This window comes from Nerophis lumbriciformis, linkage group LG04 (assembly GCF_033978685.3).
Source record: "Nerophis lumbriciformis linkage group LG04, RoL_Nlum_v2.1, whole genome shotgun sequence".
Taxonomy (NCBI): domain Eukaryota; kingdom Metazoa; phylum Chordata; class Actinopteri; order Syngnathiformes; family Syngnathidae; genus Nerophis; species Nerophis lumbriciformis.
In genome coordinates, this window is record NC_084551.2 from 6080135 (window position 1) to 6091252 (window position 11118).

Sequence of the window (11118 nt, forward strand, 5' to 3'; positions counted from 1 at the left end):
ACAAATAAAGGCTCGGCATATCTCACTGGATTTCACATTTGAAATTGAATTGCTGACATGCGTGGCCTTTTGCACAATATTCTCATTTTTTGAGTTTCACCTGTGTGTTGTTTTAAAATCAGACCTTTTTACAGATTTGTAGAATTTTTCACAAGTGTTATCCTGCAATATATATTCTACTAAAATGTGAAAACTAAACCGTGATAATATGTAAGAAAACAACAACACAAGAAATGTCTCCTTGTCAACACCAGTTTTACTTTTATGCATATTTAAAGTAAAAAAACAAAGACAAACTGGTCGGATTGGTTTGTGGCATCTTAGCGATGTTTTCCAGTACGATTGAAACGTCTGTATAGGAATTTGATCCTCTTTTCCAAGTTGTGTTTATCCAGAGTCATCATCCTGTCTCCCACCATCTTCTTCTTCCTAATGAGGCGCTGCAGCTCGTTGCCTTTGAACGCCTTCAGCCAGCAGGGACCGATGTAGAGGTCTTTGGGGTGGGCTTTAAAATCCCCTGCAGACACACAATAGAGATGGGATTTATGGCTCCTCAAAAGGAACTGGATCTTGAGGAACTGTTATGATCCTTTCAAAGAGCCGTTCAGAAGACTGGCTCTTTATTATAGTATTTTTTTCATTATTAATCAAGGAAACACTATTTATTAGAGCTGGATGATTATGGCGAAAATAATAATCACAATTATTTTGATTGATATCACAATTAATTACATGATTATTCATTAAATTGAAAACATGAGTATTTATTGTACCACCAAAACTCAACTTAAAAATTTGTTTAAAAAAAACCTTGGATATAAATTAGTAACGAATAAACCACAAGTAAAATAATGATTGCAATAACAATACATTTAAATAAAAATAGCAATATCAAATTCAGTTTTTCCAATTTTTTTTTTTTAAACTTTTACATTTACTTTACTACCATAGAGTGTGTGTTTTTTGTGTACCGTATTTTCCGCACTATTAGCCGCACCTAAAAACCACAAATTTACTCAAAAGCTGACAGTGCGGCTTATAACCCGGTGCGCTTTATATATGGATTAATATTAAGATTCATTTTCATAAAGTTTAGGTCTCGCAACTACGGTAAACAGCCGCCATCTTTTTTCCCCGTAGAAGAGGAAGCGCTTCTTCTTCTACGCAAGCAACCGCCAAGGTAAGCACCCGCCCCCATAGAACAGGAAGCGCTTCTTCTTCTACTGTAAGCAACCACCCGCCCCCGTAGAAGAAGAAGAAGCGCGCGGATATTACGTTTCATTTCCTTTGTGTGTTTGTAAAGACCACAAAATGGCTCCTACTAAGCGACAGGTTTCCGGTTCATGAAAAGACGCAATCTCTCCATCCGCACACGGACTACTATTTCACAGCAACTGCCTAAAGACTTTCAAGAAAAGCTGGCTACTTTCCGTGCATATTGTAAAAACAAGATAGCTGAAAAAAAGATCCGGCCAGAGAACATTATCAACATGGACGAGGTTCCACTGACTTTTGATATTCCTGTGAACCGCACTGTGGATACAACGGGAGCACGTACGGTGAATATTCGCACCACAGGGAATGAGAAGTCATCCTTCACTGTGGTTCTAGCTTGCCATGCTAATGGCCAGAAACTTCCACCCATGGTGATATTCAAAAGGAAGACCTTGCCAAAAGAGACCTTTCCAGCCGGCGTCATCATAAAAGCTAACTCGAAGGGATGGATGGATGAAGAAAAGATGAGCGAGTGGTTAAGGGAAGTTTACGCGAAGAGGCTGGGTGGCTTTTTTCACGCAGCTCCGTCCATGTTGATATACGACTCCATGCGCGCCCACATCACGCTGGTTTTTAATATATTATTAAAGTTTGACTGACCTATCTGACTGTTTTTTTGACATTCCCTTTAGCGCAGTTAGATGCGGCTTATAGCACGGGGCGGCTTATAGGTGGACAAAGTTTTGAAATATGCCGTTCATTGAAGGCGCGGCTTATAACCCAGGGCGGCTTATGGTGCGGAAAATACGGTAAAATAAAATTGAAAAAAACGTTTATTAAATGCAAAAATCCTCACATTTATTGGTGCAATACATCTTTGGACAATTTTTTCAATAAGTGCTTTAAGTACATTATGTTTGTGCCAAATACTTTTTTGAAACCTTTATTTAGTTAGCGCAGTCAGGCCGCGCTATTATTGTGAAGGGAAAAAGTGTGCTGCGCTGCTGTTGTCAGCCTGACGAGTAAAGAGGCAACTCACTTGAGACCAAAAAAATAAAAATAAAAAGAAAGCGCCTTTAAGTTGCGACCACTGTTTGTACATCGATGATGTCGTTCACAACAACACAAACAGATGAGATGTGTTGTGTGGGTACAGATTGTTCTTTCTAGCTTCGGAGTTTAATCGCTGTTTCGAGTGTGTTCCTCGACATTGTTTAGTTCAGGGACAAGACTGTTGAGTGTTTCGGGGATAAATGAGCCCTACCCGACACATTATTTTCCCAAACAAATGTTTGTTCTCTTCACTGACTTTTCACTCACATTTATGTCAAATTCCCTGATATTCTGCATTTAACAGTGGATTCTGTTTTATTGGCCAAAATATGTGACTCCATCCGCGGTTATGTTAACACAAAAATCATATGCCTTACTTTTTTTGTTGAGTGTAGTAATTATCAATTAGGCATATTAGCGTTTAGTAGCAACCATTGTGATTTTCCAAACTTCTAGGAGTCTTTTTTCACTCATTTGCCCACTGTCATAAGCTCCGGAATTTGCATGCACGTTGCACGGCCCATTAATCTTTTATTCCCCCTGATTATTGTATTTTGAGACTCGTGAGACACCATAAACGAAATTAAAATTTGCTTAATTGTCCAGCCCAACTATTTATACAATTAAATGTAGATCAAAATAATTTTATTTACATAACTATTTTATTGTTAGGAATTATTCTGAAATATTGGCTATAATTTAACTTTTTGTTGTGTTTTCATTCCATAAAAGAGTGTCAGATGTCCATGATTTGGCAGTGACATCACCTGTTTGAATTTTCCTTCACATAAAAAAATGTGTAGCATTTTAACAATATAGAAAAAAATAAACAATAAGTAGTAATAAAATGCATGAATTGATATAAAACTATCAATACAACAAAAAAATAACATTTAGGGAATTAAAAAAATGTTAGTACAACATTGTACTACCATAGATGGTGTATTTATATATATGAACTGAATATACCGTATTTTCCGCACTATTAGCCGCACCTAAAAACCACAAATTTACTCAAAAGCTGACAGTGCGGCTTTTAACCCGGTGCGCTTTATATATGGATTAATATTACGATTCATTTTCATAAAGTTTCGATCTCGCAACTACGGTAAACAGCCGCCATCTTTTTTCCCGGTAGAACAGGAAGCGCTTCTTCTTCTACGCAAGCAACCGCCAAGGTAAGCACCCGCCCCCATAGAACAGGAAGCGCTTCTTCTTCTACTGTAAGCAACCACCCGCCCGCGTAGAAGAAGAAAAAGCGCGCGGATATTACCGTACCGGTACGTTTCATTTCCTTTGTGTGTTTACATCTGTAAAGACCACAAAATGGCTCCTACTAAGCGTCAGGGATCCGGTTCATGAAAAGACGCAATCTCTCCATCCGCACACGGATTACTATTTCACAGCAACTGATATTCCTGTGAACCGCACTGTGGATACAACGGGAGCACGTACGGTGAATATTCGCACCACAGGGAATGAGAAGTCATCCTTCACTGTGGTTCTAGCTTGCCATGCTAATGGCCAGAAACTTCCACCCATGGTGATATTCAAAAGGAAGACCTTGCCAAAAGAGACCTTTCCAGCCGGCGTCATCATAAAAGCTAACTCGAAGGGATGGATGAAGAAAAGATGAGCGAGTGGTTAAGGTAAGTTTAAGTTTACGCGAAGAGGCCGGGTGGCTTTTTTCACGCAGCTCTGTCCATGTTGATATACGACTCCGTGCGCGCCCACATCACGCTGGTTTTAATATATTATTAAAGTTTGACTGACCTATTTGACTGTTTTTTTGACATTCCTTTAGCGCAGTTAGATGCGGCTTACAACACGGGGCGGCTTATAGGTGGACAAAGTTTTGAAATATGCCGTTCATTGAAGGCGCGGCTTATAACCCAGGGCGCCTTATGGTGCGGAAAATACGGTATGTATGGAAAAAAAAAGAGTTAACTAATAGATTTCTTTAACTTTTGACTCATTTTCTAGTCCAGTTGCCAGTCGGGTGGCATGCATGTGCGGAGTGGGCAATTTGCCAGTATTGGGCAGTAGCTCGTTACACGTAGCAGAGCTACGTAGCTTAACTTCATTACTTTTTAAACAAGTAGCGACTTCCGCAGCTCAGCTATTTGTAGCTTAGCTACAAACCACAAAAGAAGAGAGGGGGAGAAGAGAAAGAGAAAAGTGGACTGCAAAGATCCGGAGCAGGGTATAAAAAAATAAAGGAACGTATAAGAACATCCATGATGATTGGTTGGTTTGTTATGATGAGTCACGATTGGTTTAAGTGAGGGCAAAACATTACGGACAGGTCAATCAGAGGCAAGATAGGGCGGGTCATCGAACCAGGAAGGGAAATCACAACGAACACACACATCCCAAATGATGACAAGGCAGTCCGAGAAGAGAAGAAAGAATATTCAAGCGGGTGATTTAAAAAACCCAAAAAAACTAGTGGAAGATGGCAGAGGGATTCTCTTCCTTGGATTTTTCTTTTAAAGATGAGGGCGATGTCCAGGAAACCACAATGCGTCTACTTGGCCACAGGCAAATGTATGTGTTTGGATATAACAATGCCCAAAACATTAATTTGTAGTTGTCTACCTTGTAAGACCAAATCAAAACTGCTCTCGACATGGAATACATATTTAAGAACACACATTAAGGTGAATTGCGTTTTACTGCACATAACTACTATCAACTGTTCCCAAACAACACACAAGTCATTGATTTTATGTCAATCTACAGATAGTCACTGTTTTTATTTAATGTAGGTAGAGAAAATGAATAGCATCACAGGGTTGGGCCACAGAGAAGGCATACTAAAATAAATACATACAGTGGGGTGTGGGGACCTCCAGAGGTGAATGTAGTGTGTCTCCTGCTAAATGACAATTAATTAATTGTAATGGTCACTTATTGGGTCCATTTGATTCCACATGTACACTCTCAGTTACATTGACATTATTACCTATATAAGAACTTAAAATGTAGAAGTTGGGGAGGAATTTCATTTTGTCTGACTCTGTTCCACAGTCAGGAAATTATGTTTACTTTAAATATGTTCAGTTTTATTGATTTCCATTCATGTAAAAATGTAGTTTGTTATAAGGGAAGTGTACTTTTTTTTTGGAACTTTGCCTATTGTTTACAATCATTATGAAAGACATGACGATGGATGGATTTTTTTTTAATGCATTCTAAATATTAAACAAATGCGATCAAAAGTCCACTTACAATGGAGACTATGTGAGTCGCTCTCTTCTGCCTATAAAGCCCTTAAAACATACAAACACCTTCATTAAGGTTTTATATACATGATGTTAGTATATATGTAATGTAATAACATTTTATACTTACATATTTTGATCATTTTAAGCATACAGGGCACATTAATTTCAAAGACGCATCACAACGTTTGCTCTTTTTTTAACATCACTGATTATTACTCACCGCAGACTTTATGACAGCCAACAAACATAATAAAACAACACTTATTGTACAAAGTCTGCTGTAGGATTACAAGAATCTTGTTATATTCCAGTTTTGATGAAGAATGACTCATAATCCTCACGTAAAAAAGGAGGTGGAGCCAAGCGTCTTTTTGAGTCCTTCTCTGCATTTCCGAGTCTAAATTGGATGTCAAAGTGTACCAACTTGTCGGATCACGTCCTCAGCCTTCTTCTATCCAGGTGAGATGCATGATTTATGATCTAGAATAAACTTCCACGAGCAAAGAACCGAGGAAACAGCTGACTACTCAATGATGTAAACACAGCAGCATACATAAACTGGTGATCACATCACCGCTATAAATAGTTTTTTCTGTGTTAGTGCTTAAAATAACAATATCACTAATATTTGGTTAATATTCAAGTCACAAATTGTAAATAAAGGGTTGTTGGCGCTTTTTGAATAGTTATTTATTAAGTTTTATGGGCGGATTAGAGGACCTCCCATTGGCTCCGTTGTAAGCAGACTTTTATTTACGTTTATTTACAAGTTAGAATGCATTGAAAAAAAATCAATCCGTCATGTCTTTCATAATGACTGTGAACGATTGACAAAATTGCAAAAAAAGTAAAGTTCCCCTTTAATGCCTCTTTTGTGAGACCAATGTTCTGTTCCTTTGGCCAGGTTATTGTCATTATGCCACTGTGGTTTCTGTTACAGTAATTTATCCTGTGCTGAAAAGTATACAATAGAGTATATATTATGGTGTTTATTTATTATTATTATTGTTTCACTATCTTTTATTTAAAATTGTTTCCTGTGTTCTTCCCTCATGGTACGCAATGTAAAAGAAATGTTAAAAAGCTAGACAAAGGGCATGTTTCTAGCTAGTGTTTACATGATAAACAATCAAACTGAGTATTTTTGTATTATATAATGTAGCTTTGATGTAGCAAGCTACTTTTGCTGCGTAGCTACTAGCTTGTAGTGTAGCTTGCTACAATTCTCTAGGGATAGCTTCCCCTGTAGCTTAGCTACATTTAATCAAGAGTAACTTGTAGCTCAGCTTGCTACATTTTCCAAGTAACTTGCCCATCACTGGCAATTGTCACTCTGAATTTGTAAGTGTTAAAAACCGGCAACAAAACGAACAGCTCCCACCTGGAAATTGGTTCCCATCGTTCACTTGAAAGAGCCATTCAAAAGACTCAACTCGTTTGTAAACCGTCGCAATCTCTAACACAACAGGTCAGAGTTTGACATACAAACAGTGGGTCCAGATGCAGAAGTAGAACGTCTAGTAACGTACCATGACCACACACACATTTAAAGCACTTACCTAGGATTCCTATATTGTCATACACTCCAAACATGCTCCTTTTCTCATTCCATCTGTCCACCACTTTAGGCTTAGGGATGGCGTGCATCCTTATGAGGCAGCTTGTACCTGTAAATGTCAGCATTAGATGTTCAGTTAGCTAATAATGCAATTGTTATTGAGCCGAAATAGCAAATTACTCAATAGCTACAATTGAAGACTGTAGATCAGGGGTGTCAAAGGTACGGCCCGCGAGCCGAATCAGACCCGCCAACAGGTTTCCTCCGGCCCACGAGATGAGTTTGCTAATAATAAAAATTAGCTGAAATTTTTAAATGATAGAAACTGCTGTTTCTAAATGTGTCCACTGGATGTCGCCAGAGCAATTGTTTGTGTCCCCTACCACACGCATGACTTCAGAGGGGGTGGAGCTATGTTAGGATAGAGGTAACACTTCTGTGTTTGGACACTACTAGTGATGGGTCCGGCAACACCGATGCATCGGCATGCGTTGAGCTCATAGAGCGAAACCCTGTGTCGGTGCGCGTACCGCTTTTAGAAAGTCACGTGACCGATCATGCGCTGTTTTGGTCACGTGACCGATACGCGAACTGTGTCACACTGACGCCTCCTCTGTGCCCTGTGAGCGGCTCTTTTCTACAGCCGGAGAAATAATAACTAAGAAGAGAAAGCGTCTAAAATTGAATACGTTGGAAAAACTGTTTTTAAAAAAAAATAAAATTGTGTAAAAAATAAATAATAATAATATTTTCCCAGTCCACAAGCATCCTCATTCACAACACGTTCTCTTAGATTTCTATGTTATGATACATGTTCACATTATTTATTGACAGTATCTAAAAAAGATAAAAAATATATTTTTATTTAAATGAAGTTATGAAATAATCCTAAATGAAATACAATGACTTGGTTTATATTATTGTATATACTAGGTCATAAAATCAGTGTCAGTTGAGTCGGTCCATAGGTTGCCTGTAGGGATTTTTAATGTCCAGCAGATGTCAGTATTTAGTGACACAGTATCGACACAGTATCAATACAGTTTTGCAATGTGTCGAAACGCTTCATGACGCCTCATCAACCCATCACTAGACACTACCTACTTCTACTGCTTATTAGTGATAGTATACAAATCTGTGCATTTCGTGTTGTACTTATGACAGGGGACACATTTTCTGGGTGCACATAAATATTCTGAAATAATATGTATCCCCTTCTTACTTCACGTGTGATAAATGAGTCCAAATTCACAAGTTTTGTTGTAGACGATGCTACATATGTACAGAATAAACCACATTATGTTAGTACATTAGCTGAGGAAAATGAGTAAATTAAATTAATTTCATCTTCTGATATATTACAAATTAACACCAACGGGAGCACTTGAAAACTCTGTCAGACTCAATTCCACCTACCGTATTTTTCGGATTATAAATCGCTCCGGAGTATAAGTCGTACCGGCCGAAAATGCATAATAAAGAAGGCAAATGACATATATACGTCGCACTCGAGTATAAGTCGCATTTTTGGGGGAAATGTATTTGATAAAATCCAACACCAAGAATAGACATTTGAAAGGCAATTTAAAATAAATAAAGAATAGTGAACAACAGGCTGAATAAGTGTACAATATATGAGGCATAAATAACCAACTGATAACGTGCCTGGTATGTTAACGTAACATATTATGGTAAGAGTCATTCAAATAACTATAACATATAGAACGTGCTGTACGTTTACCAAACAATGTGTCACTCCTAATCGCTAAATCCCATGAAATCTTCTTCCTAGGTGTCGCTTCTAAACAACTCTGCCAACTCCAAAGGTATGCGCCGCTTCCTCTTGCCGTTTTCTGCTGCATATTTCACTACGTCCAGCTTGTAATCTGCAGTATATGATTTATTTTTCGGTGCCATTTTTGTTCAGCCCTTCTCAGTTTTTATAAGTTACCGCCAATGTTGAAATGATCCATTTTTATAGCTACGGACGTAGTAGCAGGTAGCATCCCATGACGCACAATGCACTTCTGCCATGACCCGCCCCCGCCAAATTTTTATTGGTTGATGTGTGTGTGACGATTGCTGACATTCGCCTCGTCTCTTTCGGGAATTAGATAAATAATATTATTTGATATTTTACGGTAATGTGTTAATAATTTCACACATAAATCGCTCCGGAGTATAAATCGCACCCGCGGCCAAACTATGAAAACAACTGCGATTTATAATCCGAAAAACACGGTATTTGACTAATGAATATTATCACATACATCAGTTGAGGAAAATTAGTAAATTAAATTAATTTCATCTTCTGATAATTACAAATTAACACCAACGGGAGCACTTTAAAACTCTGCCAGACCCAATTCCCCCTATTTGACTAATCAATATTATCACATAATTTATTCAGAAAGTATAAATAACAACTAATGAAGATAGAATACAATTAACTGCAACGTGTACGTGTAAAAAAAAAAATATGATTTGTACATTTTCAGAATGTTATTGGTCTAATATTAAACAAAACAAAAATATGAAGTTATCTTTATTTTTAAGTTATCCTGCCTGCTTGGGAACAGATGTTCCTCCATGTGGCCCCTGAGTAAAAATGACTTTGACACCCCTGCTGTAGATTATCATGATCATTTAATGAATGATGCAGATGGAGCAGTAATTACAAAGGTGAAATGCTCATTCTAACCTTGAATGGTTTGATACTAACCGGTGGTGAAGGTCCTTGCTGAGTCCACTAAAACTCCTGCAGACCGACATAAGGAGGCTCCAGCTCGCAGAAAACTCCCAAACATCTACGGCAAAACACATGTTTGAAAATAAATATAATTGTTATGAAATACTCAAGTGTAGTCTGACTGTAGGTTATTCAGCGTAACACTGACCCGCCATGTTTAGCTTTAGCTCGCACACGACATTAGCTTATCGTCTTTTTGCCAAACATTTACCTCTTTCTGCCTCTTGGTAGCCAAAAAAAACAGATGAATATTTTGTTTCAATAATTACACGTCAAAGTGACATCGGAAATGTCCACTTATTGACAATTTAACATGGTCGCAGAGGGTGCCAAAGTGCCGCCATCTTTACACACTGTCCCATAATGCATTGCGCTGGGGCAACTTTATTCCCCGGATGTAGAGGGAACGTAAACACGCTACGACAAACATACTCTCCTGAATATTTTGTCATTTTTATCACATATAATGAATAAATCCATTCAACAAGTCAATATTTCCTACGTTTTTCCTCTTACTTTTATATTTATCTTTAAAAGTGACTTTCAAAATGTCCCCAGAACGACAGCAGTCGCGCGCGCACGCACGCACGCACGCACGCACGCAAACCTCAGTGGAATATTTTCAAAGTAAGAAGCACTGCATACATATTGATATTTGAATTATGACGAATGTTCTCTTTGGGTGGAAATACAATAAAACAAACCCCAATGAAGGAGTACATTCTCCTAGCAGTGGGCAGTGGATGAGTGATTTACTCCATTAAAATAATACATTTTCCACAGTGATAAAACACATTTAAAATAACAAATGATGTGCATTCATTGCAGGTAATAAAGTAGTATTGGGTATATATATATGTATATATATATATATATATATATATATATATATATATATATATATATTGCAGGTAATAAAGTAGTATTGGGTATATATATATATATATATATATATATATATATATATATATATATATATATATATATATATATATATATATATATATTGCAGGTAATAAAGTAGTATTGGGTATAATACAAAAAAACCAACAACTTTCAAAATTACTTTTGAAAATGTAAAAAAAAAAGAACAAAAAACAACAATATTTTACAGATTATTTCTTATTTTTCTTGTTAATAGGCAGAATTCATTCATTATTTTACCAAATATTTTTACTCCATTTACTATATTCATATGGAGTAAATAAAATAATAACAAATGCAAATCAATTAAACAACAAAACTAACAAAAAACAACTTAAAAAATTACTTAAACCATAAAAATCAATATTTGACTTTTTTTCCCTTACTGTCTT

The 11118-nt window shown here is 37.1% G+C and overlaps 1 protein-coding gene across 1 annotated transcript; it reads right to left on the bottom strand.

Moving 5' to 3' along the window:
* Positions 1–238: 238 nt before the first annotated feature.
* On the bottom strand, positions 239–10187 carry mrpl51 (mitochondrial ribosomal protein L51). The gene is made up of 4 exons (XM_061944492.2): positions 10014–10187; positions 9776–9860; positions 7055–7162; positions 239–517 (listed from the first exon to the last, which is right to left on the bottom strand). Exons 2-4 carry the CDS (start codon positions 9858–9860, stop codon positions 321–323), a joined length of 390 nt encoding a protein of 129 aa, XP_061800476.1. The 5' UTR covers positions 10014–10187; the 3' UTR covers positions 239–320.
* Positions 10188–11118: the final 931 nt, after the last annotated feature.